The sequence below is a fragment of the Coenobita brevimanus genome, chromosome 5, assembly GCF_032717465.1.
Source record: "Coenobita brevimanus isolate Jiangsu-jjx chromosome 5, ASM3271746v2, whole genome shotgun sequence".
NCBI classification, from domain to species: domain Eukaryota; kingdom Metazoa; phylum Arthropoda; class Malacostraca; order Decapoda; family Coenobitidae; genus Coenobita; species Coenobita brevimanus.
The window spans coordinates 3,258,568-3,280,659 of NC_136958.1; the positions used below are offsets into that span (position 1 = coordinate 3,258,568).

Here is a 22,092-nt window from a genome sequence, read left to right on the forward strand (position 1 = left end):
GGGTAGTGGTGGAGGTAGTCAGTTGTGAGGGAGGGAGAGGGAAGGGAGGGAGGGGAGGGAGAAAGGTAGGGCAATTTCCTCCCTTTAGTAGGTAAGCATAAAGGTGAAGTCTGACTGTTGCAACGTGAGGTGTAATTAATGGTAATGGGAATGGATTTATGGGTGTGGAGAAGGGAGGGAGGGAGGGAGGTGGGGGAGGGAGAGAGGGAGGGAGGGATGGTAAGGAGGAGGGAAGTAGGGGGGAAGTAAAAAGTAGGTAAGAAAAGAGAGAGGGGGGGGTAAACGAAGAGAAGAAAGAGAGAAATAGAAGGGAAGTAAAAAAATGAAGAAGAGAGAGAGAGAGAGAGAGAGAGAGAGAGAGAGAGAGAGAGAGAGAGAGAGAGAATGAAAATCGAAATAAGACAACTTGAACGTAGTATAAAAGGAAACGATAAAGAAGGAAACACCATGAGAGAGAGAGAGAGAGAGAGAGAGAGAGAGAGAGAGAGAGAGAGAGAGAGAGAGAGTGATGCAAGAAACCACACCATTTTCATCACTTATCAGCAACACAGGCCTTCGAAACAGTGCCCCTTAACCCTTTCACTGCGAGTACGCCATCTTTTATTTTTTTCTTGCAAAAGAACGTAAAGAAAAATAGATAGATAGATAGACAAGGATAGCAGGCCAGGAAGACTCTCCCCCACCCACCAACCCCCCTAGTCGAAATAAACTGGGAATTATGCATGTACTCTTTCTACTGTATCTTGGCCTAAAATTGCCATCTCTCCATTTTGAATGCTGAGTAGTAGCAGTAGTAGTTGTAGATGTAGTAGCAGTAGTAGTAGTAGTTTTTGTGGTAGTAATAGTAATAGTAGTAGTAGCAGTAGCAGTAGATGAACACTAGTATATGGTAGTAGTAGTAGTAGTAGTAGTAGCAGATGAACACTAGAATATGGTATTAGTCATGAAGAAGTCATGAAGAAGTGCTGTCTCAAGGATATAGAGACTTAGTACTGTCTCGTATTCTCGTAGGGTAAGGAAGTTCCGTAGCACCTTGTCCTTAGAGATTTATTTTCCGGAAGGTCGGGTTAATATTCTTTTTTACGTTATTTATGCAGGGTATGGCGATATTGGAAGGATCTATATATAACACAGAATGGGACAGTAAGGTGCAATAAGCAAAATAAATCGCTGAGGAAAAGGTGTTAGGGAGCTTCCGTAAAAAGACAATACGGGCCTTTTTCCGCCACCGAACTATGTGATTGTGAAATATTATGTAAAAGGACGAAAAATTTTGAGCCAATTTAAGGTGAAGGAACTATAGTAAGAGAGAAAAAAAAACACCATGAAGAGTAGAAAAAGTCATGGGATTTTTTTTTTTCCCCACCCTCCCCCCTTCAGACGATTTTTCTCAGCTGGGGGGAGAGGTGTGGCTGTGAAGGTGAAATAGGTACACACACACACACACACACACACACACACACACACACACACACACTCTCTCTCTCTCTCTCTCTCTTAAGTAACCTCTCTCGTCTTCAAGGGGTGAGATAACTACTACTTAACCACCGAACAGCCCAATTAGGTCCCGAGATTGTTTCAGACCTCTTCAGTTAGAGCTATCTTTAATGAACCGTGTCAAGTCTATAGATAAAAGATAGACAAAAATCGCATTGGAGGAAGAGTGGTTCATTCGTAGTCATATCTAGAGGGGGATTTTCCTAAGCTGAATAAAATCGTCTGGTGAGAGAGAGAGAGAGAGAGAGAGAGAGAGAGGGGGGAAGGGAATCGTCTGACGGTAGCAAGAGTAAGACATAGGAGAGAGAGAGAGAGGGAGAGAGAATCGTCTGACGGTAGCAAGAGTAAGGTAGAGAGAGAGAGAGAGAGAGAGAGAGAGAGAGAGTTGATGGAATTTATATGAGATTATTTATATCCTGCTTGAAAAATCTATTATCTAAATTTAAGACATTTTTTTCGAATTGGCTAACGCTGACTCATGTGAGGGGTGACCTCGACGAAAAGACCTTGAGGCGCCTCTCTCCCTACTCATTAACAACCCAACCCCGCAACAACACTTCCTTTACCTAGTCTCCCTAACACCTTTTCCTAAACGATTTGTTTATTACATTTTACTGTCTTCTCGTCCATCTGTTTTGTTCTGGGCACCGTATTCTTGTCGGTTGAGGAAGCTCCCTAACACCTTTGCCTAAGCAATTTATTTTATTTATGACACTGCCCACAAATCCTTCTAATAACTCCATTCTCTTCATAAGTGACGTACAAAAGGATATTAACCACCCATATCCAAAAATAAATCGCTAAGGAAGAGGTGTTAGGGAACTTCCTCAACCGACATGAATACGAACCCGGGTCTAACTCTTCTAATTACCCGGTACAGGTGACTTATATGGCGTCTTATGGTGCTATAGAGGGGGCCTTCGTGCGGTGGACTGTTGGGGAAGGGAGCCTGCGGTCTACCGAGTTTAAATTTTAGATGAACTTGGGGCTACTACTATCACTACTACGACTGCTACTACTACTACTACTACTACTACTACTACTACTACTACTACTACTACCACCACCACCACTACTGCTACTACTACTACTACTGCTACTACTACTACTACTACTACTACTACAACTACTACTGTATTCTCCTATGCTGATTGAAAGTATTTGATGATGAATGAATTTGAAAAGCCGCCATTTACAGTAGTGAGAACATGATGATGATGATGAAAGATAGTATGATGATGATGATGATGATGATGATGATGATGATGATGATGATTATGTTGATGATGGAAGACAGTATGATGATGATGATGATGATTATGATGATGATGATGAATGAAGATAGTGCGGTGATGAGAATGATGATGTTGAAGGAAAACAGGATGATGATGATGATTATGATGATGATGATGGAAGATATTATGATGATGATGATGATGATGATGAAGGACGGTAGTATGATGATGATGATGTTGAAGGAAAACAGGATGATGATGATGATTATGATGAAGACGATGGTGCTGCTGATGATGATGATAATGAGTAGGATTTCCATGTTGATTACCATTAATTTTGTAATAATGTATTTTTCACCCTCCCTGTTTCTCAGTCATTCCCTCCTCCCCCTCTCCTTTACTTCTAATTCTCTCATTCCTTTATCAGTTTGTTATCTTTCATCTTATAATTGACCTTTTCACTTATCATCCGTTTAATTTTCGTTCACTCTTTTCATTGCTTTCATATTTCTTCATTGTTTTTCTGTTTTTCCTTTCAGTCAGTCGTGGTTTATCATTCTCTCTCTCTCTCTCTCTCCTACCTTCAAATTTACCCATGAATGTACACCGATAAATATATATAATTTACCTTTTTTTTTTTTTTTATTTCAGGTATGTTTGGCCTTCAGCTTCTTCCTGTAAGTGTTAATCTTTATAGTATTTTTTGGATTGTATTTAATATTAGTATAAAATCCACTCACTCAATGTTGTGCTGCTCTCGGGTGTCTGCCCTGTCCTCTCCTCCAGCCTTCTTCCCTTCCATCTTCTTCTGTCTTTCTTTCCTTCATTCTTTCCTCGTCTTTCTGCCTACGGGTGCCTTTGCACTCCCTTTTCTGTCTTTCATTCCTTCATTCTTTCCTCTTCCTTCTGCCTGTGGGTGACTCTACACTGAGTGACAAGCCAAATGGTTTCCTGTACACCAGGAAACCATTTACTACGCTGGGTGGTAACCATATAACCAAATTTTGGCGCCTGGTGGTTTAGTGGGTAATTATTGTGCTCCAATCGGATTGAGCCGGTGAAGGTTTATAGCCAAGGGGTGGTTGGGGTTTATTGCTCACGTAATGCCACTCAGGGATGAGTGAGGCTGGTCACTCTCATCTTAAATGTCAGGACCAACTGCCTAGCCCTGGGCTCCTACGCTCCTCATGGGGCAACGTAGGATTGGATGATGGATGGATGATAAACACTTTTTTTTTAACTTTTGGAGCTCTCCGTGTGATTTCTAACCTAAAGATTCTTCGTGTGATAGATAGATAGATAGATAGGCAGATAGATGGCTGGATAGATGAGACAGATAGATAGGCAGATAGATAGATAGATGGATTCCTTATCGTACTTTGTATCCTGTGTTCCCTCTTCCTCTTCATAAATATGCGAACAACCCTGACCTGTTCACCTCCTTTCCTCCTCCTCCTCCTCCTCCTCCCTTGTCTTCCCTTCTCATTCACCCTTCCCCACTCCCACCCCATCCTCTCCCTCCTTCCCCTCCCCCTAGCGATTGTTGGAACCCCTTCAGTACGATGGTTTTGAGTGGAATAAATCTGCACAACACTTACAATAATTACAATATGTATAGTCATGTTGGAAGGGGGTGGAGGGGAACGTTTTTAGAAAGGAACGTTTTTAGCACTAAGAGGAAACGTTCGTAAGATAAGTAATGTGGCGGGAGCAGTAATATATAGCGTCCTCGCACTGAAGAGGTGGAAAGGATTTGATCATTAATTGCCTCCATGTTCCTAAAGTAATAATAATAATAATAATAATTATGAACTGGACTTATATCGTGCTGACCGTACCAAAATATACATATGTTAAGAAATAATAAAAAATAAATTAATTGCAACGACTGTAGTCCACCGCCCATTCTATAGTCCAACCATCTAAACTTGGCAGAGAGTTCTGTCTTTCTGTAGGTTATTTCCCGCAACTTAGTAACAAAATAACTCAATAACACAATTCTGTAGTATTTCCGTAGCACTTCCTCGTGACTAGCACCGTGGTCTAGTGTTAATCTCTTGCTATAATTCGGCTTTCAAGATGGACAGATGCCATTTTTTCGCCTAGTTAAAGTGAACAGAGTATAGTCTCACATAGCACATCTCCCATACCATTTATTATTTATCATTTATTTGTGTGTTTACTCTACTTATGCCAAGCGTGTATAATCATCTAGCCTTTGGTTCTCTTTTCCTCGCATAAAAAAACTACGATATTTGTGCATTCTGTGTCGATGTTAAAGGCATAAATAACCAATAGAAATACAGGTAAATAAATAACTAATCCCTTCATTCCAATGGGGTATTTTCTACTTTATTCTTGCTACCGACCAGACGATTTCATTCAGCTTAGTGGAAATCTTTCGTATTGAGGGGTTTAACAAAGGCTCTAACCCCTCCACTTCGGAAAAAAAAAAATCTCAGGGTGAATAAAATCGTCAGGAGGAAGCACTAATATAATGCAGAAAGACGTCACCGGCATGAAGGGACTAAGGAAGAAGCCTAAGACGTCCTCGCAGGGCAGAAAGAAACAAAGGCATCTTGGTTGATTCATCTGCCTATTAATTGCCTGATGCCTCAATTCCGTAAGGGGTGGCCACAAGCAAATCGCCTCCATGTCGCCCTTTCCAGTGCAACTTCACTGCCTTGCCACCAGCTCACTCCCCCCTCTCTCATATACCTCTCCACTTCATCCCTTCATTTCATCCTCGGCCTCCCCCTCCCTCTCCCCTCCACTCAGCTTCACTCGCATACATTCTCCTCGTTAGTCTTTCGCTCTCCAGTGGTCCTGATTCTGATGGATGCGTCGGCCGGTCACTGTTTCATCGCTTCAATCTCGTGTTTATTCCAGAGAGAGGGAGGGAGGGAGAGAGGGAGAGAGCTAGGGAGGGAGGGAGCGAGCTAGGGAGGGAGGGAGCGAGCAAGCGAGTGAGTGCATGTATGAGTGAGCATTACAAGTCACTATTAAACATCTGTAACGAACTAATGAGATAATTTTAAGATTATATATACAGAATATTGTGTTTTATTTACGTTATTAAGGAGGAGGTATAAGGAAGCCTCTCATGAGAATACATACCAGTGTTCGGTGCTTCATAAACGTGAACCGTAAGACACCCGACTCCCTTGATGCTTCGCCTATTTTAGCCCATTCCATTACTTTTGTTTTTTATTCCCTAGCGAGTGAGTATTTTAGAGCGCGTCAGTATTAAGAAGCCATAAATAACCACTATGACAATTATTCTAAGGTGTATTAGGCAGAACAAATCGCTAAAGGGGAGATGTTTAAAGCCTCCAACTCCTTTGGTGATTCGTTCATTTTAACTCATCACTTTACTTTTGCATTATCCCTTACGAAGTGAACATTATACATCATGTTAATATTAAAAAGCCATAAATTACTACTAAGACAATCCTAAGCTATATCAGGCGGAACAAATCGCTAAAGGGGAGGTATTTGAAAGCCTCCGAACCAGCGAGACTCCGGGGCCTCTGTTCGAACCCCATCCTGCGCTTCCGACTCGTGATGCCTCGCCCAGACATCAGTTCATCCCGACAGTCGCCTCTCTCTTCCCCGAGTGTGTGAGATGGAGGGTGGATTTTCTCTGTGATTTTCCTTTCCCCGTTGACACTGCTCATCCTTTGGTACTAATAGGGACCTGGATGCAACTTAGACTGTTGTGGATCTTGTTTTGGGGGAAGAATGTGACTTGGAAAAAATAGATTGCGACTTGATTCGTGTGTTTGATAGATGCAATTCTGAGACATCTTCTCTTCTCTGCTTGACTGACCCTTCATCTCTCTGTCCCTTGCGCAACTACCGGATTTTCCTGAGCTAAACTGAATCACCTGAAGTTAACCAGATGAAGTGCAAAGTTCTAACATAACCCGAACGAGATGAACTAGTTTGTGTTGCTTCCTTGTGACTGAGGTGAATCTTCCCCAAGCTTAATGAAATCGTCTGGGGATGGACAGAGTAGAATACCGCGTTTGTCATTCGTAACGAGAGGGTTGGTTTAAGTGCTGCTACCATTTCATCTTATCGTCTGAAGTTAGCCTTGAGTATGACAGACCCATCAGTTACCGTGACATAACTTCAGTTGAGTAAAATCGTCTGACAGTAACCACAGTGAGAATAATAGTGAATTACTGTAACCTAACATCAGCTGAATAAAATCGTCTGACGGTAGCCATAGTGAATAAGAAAAAAATCGTCTGTGACTTAGCAATTTCAGCTTTATAAAATCGTCTGACGGCCACAGAAAATAAGAAAAAAAACATCACTTCGAAGATTTTTGTGAGAATGCTACTCATCTCTTCGGTAACTGTCCATTGATCTCTCTCTGCTGGTGGAGGTGAGTAGTTTGTGTTGGGGGGTGAACTGTGGGATTGTGTGTGTGTGTGTGGGTGTGTATTTATGGGTTGCAATGATGACAGCCACTTCCCTGCAATTGCAAAGATGGAGACTGCAATGTGGATTTTTATAACTTCATACTTATATATATTAAACATGAACATCAGTAGACAGTAATGAAGATAGTGGTAGGATACGTTTAATCAGATATTCAGCATCAAGCAATTGCAATGTTGAAGGGTGCGATCGATAGATAGATAGATTGATAGATGGATGGATAGATAACAGCATCGGGCAAGAAAGTTAGACGTCATAGGTTCGTACACATTCAAATATAGGAGCAATAGATAGATAGATAAATAGATGGATAGACAGATAGATCCATTACAAGTGGGAGAGAGAGAGAGAGAGAGAGAGAGAGTGAGAGAGAGAGGTTAGAGCTAATCCTTTATTTTCTCTCATTTTTCGGGTTCTGTGTCGCCCGAAAATTAGAGAAAGAATTGAAGCTGGAACCCCTCTCTCTCTCTCCCAAAATAGATAAATAGATAGATAGAGGGATAGATAGATAGACAGACAGACAGATAGATACGTACATACATAGGTACATACAGCTATAATTAACCATTCAGCATAAAGGAAGGGCAGTGATAAAGACGGCAAGGTTTACATAGTCAGACCATAATATAAATACATTGCAATAGTTAAAAATGGAAAATTAGCAAGTTGAAAAAAAAAAATTGAAATAGAAAGGTTTATGCTGTATAGTGAGAAAAATTTGAGACTAATATAAAAAAAAAAATGTGCAGAGGTCCAGGCTTCAGGAAATATATTAAGTACAGTTCAATAATTTTATATGTATTGTAGTTATGATAAGGCAATGCTGAGCAGGTGCAGAGAGAGAGAGAGAGAGAGAGAGGATAATATGGAGGTGGTGGGTGAAGGAGTGGATAGGTGGATAGGCAGATGAGAGAGAGAGAGAGAGAGAGAGGATAATATGGAGGTGGTGGGTGAAGGAGTGGATAGGTGGATAGGCAGATGAGAGAGAGAGAGAGAGAGAGAGAGAGAGAGAGAGAGGGGATAATATGGAGGTGGTGGGTGAAGGAGTGGATAGGTGGATAGGTAGATGAGAGAGAGAGAGAGAGAGAGAGAGAGAGAGAGAGAGAGAGAGAGAGAGAGTATAATATGGAGGTGGTGGGTGAAGGAGTGGATAGGTCGATAGGCAGATGAGAGAGAGAGAGAGAGAGAGAGAGAGAGGGGAAAATATGGAGGTGGTGCATGGAGGAGTGGATAGGTAAGACATATGAGAGAGAGAGAGACAGAGAGAGAGTGGATAATATGGTGGTGGTGGGTGATGGTGTGGATAGGTGGATAGACAGCTTAGAGAGAGAGAGAGAGAGAGAGAGAGAGAGTAGTGCAACAAGCTTTCTAATCCTTCTTTTACACAAGTTATTTTTATACTAGTAAATATAATCAGAAATTTAAAACAGCACACGAAAAAAAGAAAAAAACTCTGCAGGGCTAGGAAAAAAATTGCAATATATGGGTGGCGTGGCAGTGTGTAGGGTGAACATGAGGTTTAGTGTGTGGTGTGGCAGTGTGAGATGGGGCAGGGAGGTGTAGTAGTGTGTGGTGTGGCAGTGTGAGATGTGGTATGGAGTTGTAGTAGTGTGTGGTGTGGTAGTGTGAGATGTGGTATGGAGTTGTAGTAGTGTGTGGTGTGGTAGTGTGAGGTGTGGTGGTGAGTTGTAGTGTGTGGTGTGGTTTGACAGTATGTGGTTTGGCAGTATGTGGTGTGGCAGTATGTGGTGTGGTGTGTGGTGTGACATTGTGATTTTATGGCATGAGGTGTGGCAGTGTATCGTTTGGCAGTGTGTGTTGTAGTTGTGTATGGTGTGGCAGTGTGAGGTATGGCAGTGTGTGGTTTAGCATGGTGAGGTGTAGCAGTATGAGTGTGGCAGTGTGAGGTTTGGCAGCGTGAGGTGTGACAGTATGAGGTGTATCAATGCGAGGTATAGCAGTGTGAAGTGTAGCGGTGCTTTATACAGAACAGTGATATATCTAACACTTTACTAAAAAAAAAACACACACTCACACACACACACACAAACAGCAACAAGCGGAAGCAAAGACAAGCAAAGCCGGTAAAACGATTGTTGTTGTTTACTTACAATGCTTGTACCATGCATCTGCAAGAGTAAACAAGAGGGTCAGTGAAGGTACACAAAATAGGCAGTACAGGTAAACATTTTAATTGGGGTACTGGTAAACATCTTAATTGGGGTACAGGTAAACATCTTAAATGGGGTACAGGTAAACATCTTAAATGGGGTACAGGTAAACATCTTAATTGGGGTACAGGTAACCATCTTAATTGGGATACAGGTAAACATCGTAATTAGGGTACAGGTAAACGTCTTAACATAGCTAATTGGGATACAAAATAGGAACCTCTTTTATTATAATTGTTACTGATTACTAAACCTTTAAATCTATGTTGACTTCAGAATACTTAAACAATAATAATAATAATAATAATAATAATAATAATAATAATAATCCAACCATTAATAATCCTTGTCCTGGCGTTATTCCCATCTGAAGATGGGATTAGGTCTGTAGTAATAATAATTATAATAATAATAATAATTGTTCTGATTTTTTTCCCATTTGAAGATGAGGTGAGGTAATTATAAATAATAATAATAATAATAATAGTAATAATAATAATGATAATAATAATTCTGTTAATCGCAATAGTTTTCAACATTTTTATCCAAATAATTTTTCCATTCTCTCCTCCACTGGTCCTGGCACCTGAAATAAAATGAAAATTAGTATATTCTATGGGAGGGGGGAGGAGGAAGGGTGACTGGGGGAGGAGGAAAGGGGGATGGGGGGAAGGGGGTGATAAGGGAGGGAGGGTTGTGCGAAAGGGAGAGAATCAAGGAAGAAGGAAGGGAAGAGGAAGAGAGAGTAAAGAGGAGGAAGTGAAGAGAAAATATGGTGAGAGAGAGAGAGAGAGAGAGAGAGAGAGAGAGAGAGAGAGAGAGAGAGAGAGAGCGTTGATTTACATGATTATTTTCTTGCAATGATTATGTAATTAGTCAGTAATAATGTTGAAATTAAGATTATTATTATTATTGTATTTCGGTCATTTTTCTTGTCCATAATTTCTGGTTCTACAAACTCTTCTGTATATAAAGATGGGAATTTTAGTTGGAATCTGTGTTTTAATAATGATGATTACGTTGATGATGATGATGATGTTGATGATGATGGTGCTCGTGGTGGTCATGATGATGATGATTTATGATCGTGGTGGCGGTGGTCGTGATGGTGATGATGATGATGATGATGATGATGATGATGAGGAGGAGGAGGAGGAGGAGGAGGGGGAGGGGGAGGGTTGTGTGGTGGTCGTGATAAGGATGATGATGATGATGATGATGGGAATGAGGAGGAGGAGGAGGAGGAGATACTGTAGAGGGTCGTGGTGATGATGATGATGATGATGATGATAATGATGACTTTAAATCTGTAGTAAGCGTCTTTTTCTTTACCTATACACCTAATGATCACCTTTCCATTCAGCTTTATTTCCGCTCCTTACAGATAATTTATATATGCATTTTTTTTTAAATCTCTCCAGCACAATATACAAGATAATACTAAGCTTAAGATTCCTTTTATCTATGTCATATCAGAACATGAATACGTAAAAAAAAAATGAGAATATTGAGGGTAATATTGGTATGTAGGATATTTGATGTGTTATTAGCACGCGCACACACACAGGCACACGCACACACGCACACGCACACACACACACACACACACACACACACACACACACACACACACACACACACACACACACACGAGAGAGAGAGAGAGAGAGAGAGAGAGAGAGAGAGAGAGAGAGAGTGTGGATAATATGGTGGTGAGTGGAGTAGAAGATAGGTGGATAGACAGCTGAGAGAGAGAGAGAGAGAGAGAGAGAGAGAGAGAGAGAGAGAGAGAGAGAGAGAGAAAGAGCAGAGGTTAATATCCGATCGCATGTTAATTTCTAATCTGTGTCGTTCTTAGAAATACATAAATAATATAGAATAATGAGTTAATATTCCCTTTATCTTTACTGTTTATTTTGTTGATGTGAAAAGCATGTGAATTAAACCATAACAGGATATTGTGGTAATCAGTCAATAGTTCGTCTCTCTCTCTCTCTCTCTCTCTCTCTCTCTCTCTCTCTCTCTCTCTCTCTCTCTCTCTCTCTCTCTCTCTCTCTCTCTCTCTCTCTCTCTCTCTCTCTCTCTCAGTTGTCTGTCCACCTAGCCTATCAACGCTTCCATTCTCCACCTCTCTCTCTCTCTCTCTCTCTCTCTCTGCACCTTCAGACGATTTTATTCATCTTAATGGAGATTTTTCGCGACTGAGATTAGGTATAACTATTTTTAACCCTTTCAGTACGAGAAGTCGAAGTTCAATATAATATTATAATACAAGTAAGAATATAATGAAAGATAAGTCGCCAGAGTGAACGTGTTAAGATTTTTTTTTTGGTCATGTCCGTCCAGGTAACGTGATATAATTTTGGTTTTGAGTTTTTTTTGTTATGTTGCGATTTCATGGAGGCGATTTGTTTGTGGCCACCCCTTGCGGGATTAAGGCGTCTGGCAATAGATAGATATAGATAGATAGATAGTTCTTTTCAGTGCCTATTTAGAGCTTCAAATACAATTATCGTTTTTATCTGCGTTTATCTATCTGCGTTATCTATTTCCATGTGTGTTTTTGGGTACGTTTGTGCTATGTAAGTATTTTTTATGTAGTCTCCAGTGTGTGTGTGTGTGTCTTTTCTTGTGTGTTTTACTGGAATTCGTCTTTTTAGGTAGCTGTGTGTGTGTGTGTGTGTGTGTGTGTGTGTGTGTGTGTGTGTGTGTGTGTGTGTGTGTGTGTGTGTGTGTGAGAGGTTGCTTCTATACGCTATCTTTGTCATATACCTGGGAGAAGGAGGAGAGGAAGATGGAGACCAGGTACGAAAGACCAGGTGAGGGAAGGTATGAGGGGGGGGAGGTAGAGTGTCGTAGTAAAATGTCGTTACTGAATAGGGACAAAAATATTCAGATACCCTTTTGTCGAAGCCACCACTGGATGCGGCGTTAGGCAATTGATATACTGTAGATAGACATGGGTAGATAGATAGATAGATGGATAGATAGATAATGTATTGTAAATGTACCGCTTGTTTTATTTTGTTAAAATAATTATTAACAGTGCTAGGGTATTAAAAAGTTGCCGGTATTATGATTACTCTTAATTGAGCGATGTTGCTGCCCATTACGAATAATAATAATAATAATAATAATAATAACAACAACGATGAATAATAATAATAATAATATAATAATGATAACAACGATGAATAATAATAATAATAATAATAATAATAATAATAATAATTTATACAGCACCATGGGTATGGCTGGTTTATATCCTTTTGTATGTTATTTATGCGGAGTATGAAGACATCAGAAGGATTTATATAACACAGAAGAGGACAACAAGGTGTAATAAGAAGAATAAATCTCTTAAGAAAAGGTGTTAGGGAGCTTCCTCAACCGACGAGAATACGGGCCCAGGTATTTACGTGGTGGGGAATTTTCATGACTCTTTTTTAATATTCCTCTGTAGTAAATAAATAAATAAATAAATGAATTAAAAACTACGACCATATATATCTTTTCGTAACACCTTTTCCTTGAGTTTTTTTTTTTTTTTTTTTTGGGGGGGTATGGTCTGTTCACATTAACTCGTAAAAAAAAAATCCTTCCCTTTATCTTGAATCCTGAGTTTTAACAAGAGATTAACGCTACATTATGATGCTAGTCACGAAGAAGTGCTACAAAAAAATGATGTAGAGCCGTAGTATACCTTTTCCCTGAGTTATTTTGCTGTTTCGTTCACTTTACCTTGTCAAAAAGAAAAAAAAAATCCATCCATCTATCTTGAGTACTGAGTTTAAGCAAGAGAGTAATGCTAGAATATGATGCTAGTCACGAAGAAGTGCTACAGGAAGGATGTTGAGCCACAGTATTGTACTTTTCTGCCACTGAGCTATGTGAAATAAGTTGCAAAAGGACGAAAATTTGGGCCAAGTGAACGAATTATAGTGACGAATAAACAGGTCTGACATTATCAAGAAAATAAATAAATAAATAATAAATGAAAATAAAAACTCAGCTTTGTTTTGGGCAGGTACTCTCGTCGTTAAGGAAGCTCCCTAACGCCTCTTCCTAAGCGATTTATTTTCCCTATTACACCTTACTGCCCTCTTCTGTGTCAGTCATTCCTTCACCACCATTTTCAGCATAACATACAAAGCGATATTAGCCACCCGTACCCCAAAAATAAATCGCTAAGGAAGAGGTGCTAGGAAGCTTCCATAATCGACGAGATTATGGACAGGAGGTTAATTGGGGTTTTACTATACCTGTATCCAAAAATAAATCGTTAAGGAAGAGGGAATACGATGCTATAGTTAATTGGTTCGTGGTTTTATTATCCCTGTATCCAAAAATAAATCACTAAAGAAGAGGCGATACGGCCCTACAGGTTAATTGGTTCGTTTTTTTTTATACCCGTGTCCAGAAATAAATCACTGAGGAAGAGGCTTTACGGTCCTACAGGTTAATTGGTTCGGGGGTTTATATTACCCCTATCCAAAAATAAATCGCTAAGGAAGAGGCGATACGGTCCTACAGGTTAATTGGTTCGTTTTTTTTTTTTTATGCCTGTATCCAGGAATAAATCACTAAGGAAGAGGCTTTACGGTGCTACAGGTTAATTGGTTCGGGGTTTTATATTTCCTGTATCCAAAAATAAATCGCTAAGGAAGAGGCGATACGGTCCTAGAGGTTAAATGGTTCGGGGTTTCATTCTGTACGGTTCGCGCCCTCATTAACCTCCTAACTACCCAATTCGCAGCTCAAACTACCCTGAACTGGCTGTTACGGGGTGGTTCGGGGGTGATTAGCGTAGGGGCGTGTTCTGGGAGACGGAATTGGGGTGAAGAACAGGGTCGCGCATTCTCCCTAACACCTGTTCCTTACCGATTTATTTTTGGGAGTCGTCTGGCTAATAGCGTTTTGTCCGTTGTTTATAGAGTCTGGTGATAAGTAACATAGAAGAGGACGGCAAGGTGTAATAACCAAAATAAATCGCTTAGGGACAGGTGTTGGGGAGCTTCATTTACCGACGAGAATACAGATGGACAGATCGAGAACTGGCAATATTCCTCCGGTTTTCCTCTAACTTGGCAATTTCCCCCCAAATATTGCCCTAACTTGGTGACAAATTGCCGTTCTTCCCTCTTGAATGCTGAGTTGTAGCAAGAGGTTAATGCTTGAAAATGATGCTTGTCACGAAGAAGTGCAATGGAAAGGAGAATCGTAGCATTTTTTTTTTTTTTTTTTTTTAGCTACGTGAAATAAGCTGCTAGGGACAAAAATCTGGGCCAGGTTTAAGTGAAAAAACTACATATATTTTTCAGGCTACCGTTGGACAATTTTACATTAATAATTGTTGCATTATTATAAAACTGACGACTGGGTGTTATAGTTTAATAATAATAATAATAATAATAATAACGGTATAGGTTTGAAAATGCCTACTTGGTTTATGGTCCAATCATCATCGTGTATAATATAGTAGTAACAGTCAATCCTACTACTACTAATAACAATAATAATAATAGTAGTAGTAGTAGTAATAATAATAATAATAATAATAATAATAATCACTGTGAAAATACTGTGAGCGCTATAGTATGGGGTGTAATAGTAATATTGCTACTCTCGACATGTCTTTGTGTTCTGATAAGCTGATAAGATAAAAATGCTTTGTAGATCAATGTGACTTGTGTTATCTGAACGGAAAATCGAAAGTATGGCCTTGTGCAGCGATTTATTATTATTGCTATTATAGGTGGTGGCGACCATCATCCACTCACTTGATGTAGTGCCGCCTACTTCTTCCTTAGCCTTTGTCATTCTTTTTCTGTGCCTGCCCTCCTCTCTTCCTATTTCTCCAATCTTTCCTGCCACTTCTTATTGCTTTTCTTTCCTTTACAGGTGGCTTTACATTGAGTGACAAGCCTAATGGTTTCCTGTAAGCCAGGAAACCATTTACAACGCTGGGTGTTAACCATATAACCAAACCATACGTGCTCCCTACTTGTCAGCAAATGGGTTGGTGGAGGGTTAGTGCCCCTCCCCGTAAAACAAATAACTCAAAGTCAGATGGCCACCCCTTACGGGATTATGGCTTCTGGCAATAGATAGATAGATAGATATTATTATTATTATTATTTAGTTGGTAATTAAGGTGCTCCAAGCTGATTGAGCCTCTGTAGGTTTATATCCAAGGGATGGTTGGGGTTTATTGCTCTCGTAATGACACCCAAGGATGAGTGAGGCTTGTGACTCACATCTTAAATGTCAGGACCAACTTGCCTAGCCCCGTGTTCCTACGCTCCTCTATGGGGCAACATAGGATTGGATGATGGATGGATGAATTAATATTATTATTATTATTATTATTGGTGGTGGTGGTGGTGGTATTTGCGTAGGAATTGGGATTATTATTATTATTATTATTATTATTATTAGCAGCAGCAGCAGCAGCAGCAGCAGCAGTAGTAGTAATAATGTACTCAGTAAATTTTAATGTTATTATTTTGTTGTTGGCAATCCTGTTGTTATTAATGTTGTTAATTTCATTTTCTCACAACACTTTCTGTTCCAAGTGTTTTACATCATTTCTCATAATTGTACGTTGAGCATAATAATAATAATAATAATAATAATAATATCTATTGTTTTTATAAAAATTATCACCGTTAATCCTCTCACTGCTAGGGATAATTGAGTTTTGAATAATTATATGGTTTTAGCCTCTCTCTCTCTCTCTCTCTCTCTCTCTCTCTCTCTCTGCTCCATCAGGAGCGTAGGGGCCCTGAGCTAGGCCATTTATTCACCACATTTATGGAGCGTGACCAGCCTCCCTCGTCCCTGAGTGGCATTATGTGAGCAGCAAACCCAAACTGTCCCTTAGATTTTTTACAATAACTTTGGGGCACACACACACACACACACACACACACACACACACACACACACACACACACATTCATAGAACTGAATGTGTTTGGCCTTCCTGTTATAATCGGTAACCGCGCATTCTAAAATGGGATGCTGGCTAATTGTACCTAATAACCTCAGGCATTCCTTAAGTGACCCTCAGAAATTAGGGACCTTCAACATCAACATGACGATTTACGAAATATATGTGAAAAATTTCGTTACACAGTGAAATTTTGAAGGTGCATAAGAGGAAGTGTTTTGTTATCTCGTCTTATCTTTAGTGTTGATATGAGAGAGATATGCTGACTAGTATGTGATAAGGGAGATGGATATAGCATGGGGGAAATTGGATATACACTTGGCCACACTTGTACCAGGGACAGTGTCTGGGTGAAGGGGAGGTCTAGCTACAATTCCCAGCGGTCATGCGTCACGGATACTTGGTCTGTCAGCTAATAATTCTCACTTCTGTTCATTCGTGTCACCAACAAATATGCGACTGTGTCAGGGTTGTCAAGTGTACCGAATGCTAGACCTCTGCTACATGCTGATGCTGTACCAGGTTTATATGCTGCCAGCTGTACATGACTATATTCCTTGCACCTTAACTTGGCCCAGATTTTCCTCCGTTTCCAACTTATTTCACGTAACTTAGTGGCAGAAAAAGATAATATTTTGACTCTTCATCCTTTCAGGAGCACTTCTTCGTGACTAACACCAAATTCTTTGTGAACCTTTTGTCATTACTTTGCATTCAAGAGAGAGAGAGAGAGAGAGAGAGAGAGAGAGAGAGAGAGCAGTATTAGGCCGAGTCATATCTTAAATCAGGTTAAATTAATTGATAGGAAAGAGGAGTAGATGAGGGACTTTTTTTATTTATTTATCTTTTAATTTTTTTCATTTTATTTTGAGAGGCAGATGTAAAATGATTAGGCATAAGGAGGTAAAGGTGTCAGGTATTAGGTATGTAGACATGAAGGTGTTAAATGGGTAGGTATTTGTGTAGGGATGAGTATAAGTAAATTAGTATAGGGCGATGGAGGAGTCTGGTAACTGGTGTGTGTGTGTGTGTGTGTGTGTGTGTGTGTGTGTGTGTGTGTGTGTGTGTGTGTGTGTGTGTGTGTGAACTGGTATATGGGCGTAAGTGTATTGGTAGAAGTGAATAAGAAGTGTCAGGTAGGCCTAATAGGTATGTGGACTGATAACAGAAGTGAGGTGAGGGAAGAGGAGTGAGATGAGAGAAATGAGAATAAGGGAGATTACATGCTAAGGGAGATGAAGGAGGCTTGTAAAAATGAGAGATGAGAGGAGATGAAAGGAGAGGAGGACGTAAGATGAGGGAAATGAGATGACAGGTGGGAAGAGAGAGAGTGTGAGAGGAAAACTGAGAGGAGAGAAGAGGTAAGGGATAAGAAGGTAGAGATAAGGTGAGATTAGGGAAGAGAGAGAGAGAGAGAGGAGGGGGGGGAAAGAGATAGTAGGAAAGGGAATGGAAGTGTATCTGGCGACAATGTGATGAACTGCGCATATAGATAAAGGAAATTGCTGTATTGTATATATATGGTTCAGATGCAGCTTTAGTGAATAGTAATAGCAGTAATAGTAGTAGTAGTAGTAGTAGTAGTAGTAGTAGTAGTAGAAGTAGTAGTAGTAGAAGGAGGAGGAGGAGGAGGAGGAAGAGGAGGAGGAGGAAGGGGGGGAGGAGAAATGAGAGTGTTATAAGGACTAACTTATCATTGTGTTGTTACTAGGGAAGTGGATGGTGACCTTGGTTGGGGCTGTGTTTATCTTTTTCCTGGGAAAAATGATATTATTATTATTATTGTTATTATTATTATTATTATTATTATTATTATTACTGAATTATTAGTATATTTGTAGTAGTGGTGGCAGTAGCGGTAATCACAATTCTTGTAGAAATTATCGTGGTGGTGGTGGTGGTGGTAATAGTAATAGTAGTAGTAGTAGCAGTAGTAGTAGTAGTAGTAGTAGTAGTGGTGGTAGTAGTAGTAGTAGTTGTAGTAGTAGTAGTAGTAGTAGTAGTAGTAGTACATAAAATTAAATACAGCTGCCACGAACATTATCTTTAGTACTCTCCTTAATAATCATCTACTTAACCCCATTTCCTTAGTGGTTTATTCAATATCTCTCATGCATCTGAATCACGCCTTTTCATCAGTCTATCTGTATTTTGTCAGTCTGTTGCTGGAAAAATTTTATAATTATTTCTGAAACTTCTTAATTTAGTTACCCAAAAGCTTAATTATTTTTCGCTTCGGAAGGCTAATTATATTTAAAAATAATTTCTTTCCTAGTCATTAGGGTAATTATAAAAATGGTGGAGGTCATTAGCGAATCACAATTTTATTTTTTCACTGCGCAGTACCGCTGAATTTTAATGACTATATCAGTTACTATTTTTGTGCAGATGTTCACCTTTTTCGTCTTTTTCTTGTTTTTGTTGGATTCGTGTATATTTTTTTAAGTCATTTTTTTTCTCTCACTTTTATTTGTGCATTGTATAGCCTTTGTTTCTTTTTTCATTCCTCTTCAGTTGCATTCTTCATCCCATATATTTCTTTCCTAATTCTTACCATTATTGATCTATTGTATTTTCTGTTTTATATTTTATAATTTCCTCAGTTTTATAATATACTTTTTCTTTCATGTTTTTCCATTACGGTATTTACTCATCATTTTTTCTGCTGTTTTTTTTCCTTGACGTTTTTGTTCGTTTTTTTTTTTCAAGGTGAAGTTGGCGGAAGTATAGGTGAAGTTGGCGGAAGTATAGGTGAAGTTGGCGGAAGCATAGGTGAAGTTGACGGAAGTATAGGTGAAGTTGGCGGAAGTATAGGTGAAGTTGGCGGAAGTATAGGTGAAGTTGACGGAAGTATAGGTGAAGTTGGCGGAAGTATAGGTGAAGTTGACGGAAGTATAGGTGAAGTTGGCGGAAGTATAGGTGAAGTTGGCGGAAGTATAGGTGAAGTTGACGGAAGTATAGGTGAAGTTGGCGGAAGTATAGGTGAAGTTGACGGAAGTATAGGTGAAGTTGACGGAAGTATAGGTGAAGTTGACGGAAGTATAGGTGAAGTTGGCGGAAGTATAGGTGAAGTTGACGGAAGTATAGGTGAAGTTGACGGAAGTATAGGTGAAGTTGGCGGAAGTATAGGTGAAGCTTCAGGTAATATTAAAGAGAAAATTAATGTCAACTTCAACACGCGGAGTTCATTTCTTTTAGTCTGTTCTTCGTGCATTGTTTGTATTTCGCGCTACATACATCCTACACTGTTTGTATTTCGCGCTACAGACATCCTAAACTGTTTGTATTTCGCGCTACACTGTTTGTATTTCGCGCTACACTGTTTGTATTTCGCGCTACATACATCGTACACTGTTTGTATTTCGCGCTACATACATCCTACACTGTTTGTATTTCGCGCTACACTTTGTATTTCGCGCTACATACATACTGTTTGTATTTCTCGCTGCACTGTTTGTATTTCGCGCTACATACATCCTACATTGTTTGTATTTCACGCTACATAGGCTACATTGTTTGTATTTCGCGCTACATAGGCTACATCCTACACTGTATTTCGCGCTACATACATCCTACACTGATTGTATTTCGCGCTACATACATCCTACACTGATTGTATTTCATGCTACATACAGGACTTAACATTCTGAAACGTGGATGAAACATTGTGATATATGTACAACCCTGTAATGATAGCATTATTGTTACCTCCGCAGCGAAGTTGGGAGGAGGTTATGTGATCACCCTCGTCTGTCTGTCCGCTAAATATTTTAAAAAGTTACAGGCGAATTGCGATGAGATTTTCAGGAGGGGTAGCTCAATGGCCACGGAAAGGTTGATTAGATTTTGAGATGGGTTCGAATCGAGATGCGGACCCATTTTTTTTTTTTTTTTTTTTTTTGGGGGGAGGGGGGTTGTTAACATTGCGAGATAGGGTAATTTTGCGGACTTACTTCTACATCCATGCTTATTATCATGGCATAGACCCCAAACTAATATTCTTAAAGTTTCGGTGACAGTGGCGTTGGCGGAGGTATGCGCTCTCGGGGTGCTCTCTAGTTGTTTTTGTAATTTATTAGTAGCTGCTTAGGAAAAAAATAAATCGGCAAATATAGGGTGCTAGGTAGGCAGAGGTACAAGTGTGATTGATTTGTTTTGATAATTCTTCAGTCATGGTGCCAAGATACGCTTTATTCATTTATTTATTTAGTTTTATTATTATTATTATTTATTATTATTATTATTATTATTATTGCTTAAAAATTAGCAATGTTAGACAAATTTGCAGTTGTTTCAATAAAATAGGCAATAATGTTAGTAATGTTTGCATAGAACTGGTGAACGCTAGGGAAAAAAGTCAAAAGGAGAGAGAGAGAGAGAGAGAGAGAGAGAGAGAGAAATTATCCCTTGTGTTGGCAAGTGTTGGAAAAATCGCTGGTAATTTTGGAAAAAGTTGCCGATTTTTTTTATTTTTTCCTCGTTTTTTGTTAGAGAGAGAGAGAGAGAGAAGAGAATTTGTGTTGGTGATACGGTATGGCTAGAGAAGTGTATGAGAGAGTGGGGTGTGAGTTGGAGATAGGGCGGCCTAGTGGTGAAGGACAGGGTGACTTGGAGGAGATTTGTTTGTGGCCACCCATTACAGGATTAAGGCGTCTGGCGATAGATAGATAGACAGATAGATAGGTAAGTAGGTAGGTAGGTAGGTACAGACAGAGGCAGATAGGTAGGTAGGTACAGACAGAGCGGCAGGTAGGTAGGTAGGTAGGTAGGTAGGTGATAGACATAGATAGATAGATAGATAAAGATATGTTTATGAAAAGGCCTTGGTATATAATTTCCAAGTCAACCCCTTCAGTCCGATGACATATTTTCGCTCCATCTCCAGACTCTTATAATCATCTTTTATGAACTTTTTCGAACTCAAGACACCAGATACTGGCTGTTATTCTCAGCGGGTAAGGAAGCTCCGTGACACCTCCTCCTTACCGATTTAGTTTTGGATTTCTCTCTCTCTCTCTCTCTCTCTCTCTCTCTCTCTCTCTCTCTCTCTCTCTCTCTCTCTCTCTCTCTCTCTCTCTCTCTCTCTCTCTCTCTCTCCTTGTTTATGCTGAAAAAGGCGATATAGAGTTCAGGTACACAGAAGGCAAGGTGTAATAAGCATAATAAATCGCTTAGGGAGATGTGTTTAGGGAGATTCCTTATGAGAAAACGAGCCATAGTCTTAACCCCTTCACTACGGCTAGGTGTAATAACCAAAATAAATCGCTTAGGAAGAAGTGTTAGGGAGCCGAATAAAATCGTCTGGAGGTAAAGAATAAAAAAAAAATATCACTGGAATGAATAAATTAATGTAGTTATTAGAAATGCTGGAAATAATTGGCGGAACTGGTGGAAATGATTGGCGTTACTGTTGGAAAAATTAATTGACAGTACTATTGGGGAGAAAAGTTGGCGTAACCGTTGAAAGATGGCGTTACTGTTAGAAAAAAATGAGTAACTGTTTGGGGGAAGGGGGGGGGGGAGAATTGGCGTTACTGTTGGGGAAAAAAATCGCGTTACTGTTGGGGATAATTGGCGTTAGTGTTGGGAAAAAATTGGCTTTACTGTTGGAAAGATTGGCGTTCATGTTGGAGAAATAATTGCGTTAGAGTTGGAAAATATTTGCGGTAGTGTTGGCAGAGCTTGCGGTAATGTTGGCTGTGACCGTAGTGTTTAAAAGGTAAATGATGGTAATGTTGGAAAAAAAACTGGTGGCAGTGTTGGAAGAAAATTGCGTTAATATTGAAAA

At 39.7% G+C, this 22,092-nt stretch overlaps 1 protein-coding gene across 1 annotated transcript in view; it reads right to left on the minus strand.

Moving 5' to 3' along the window:
• Window positions 1-22,092, minus strand: part of LOC145397849 (uncharacterized) — a 132,510-nt gene that overhangs the window by 94,042 nt on the left and 16,376 nt on the right. Inside the window, exon 2 of the mRNA XM_080270887.1 lies at window positions 9,293-9,310. Coding sequence (XP_080127013.1) covers window positions 9,293-9,310 — 18 coding nt within the window. The remainder of the gene's footprint in view (window positions 1-9,292; window positions 9,311-22,092) is intronic.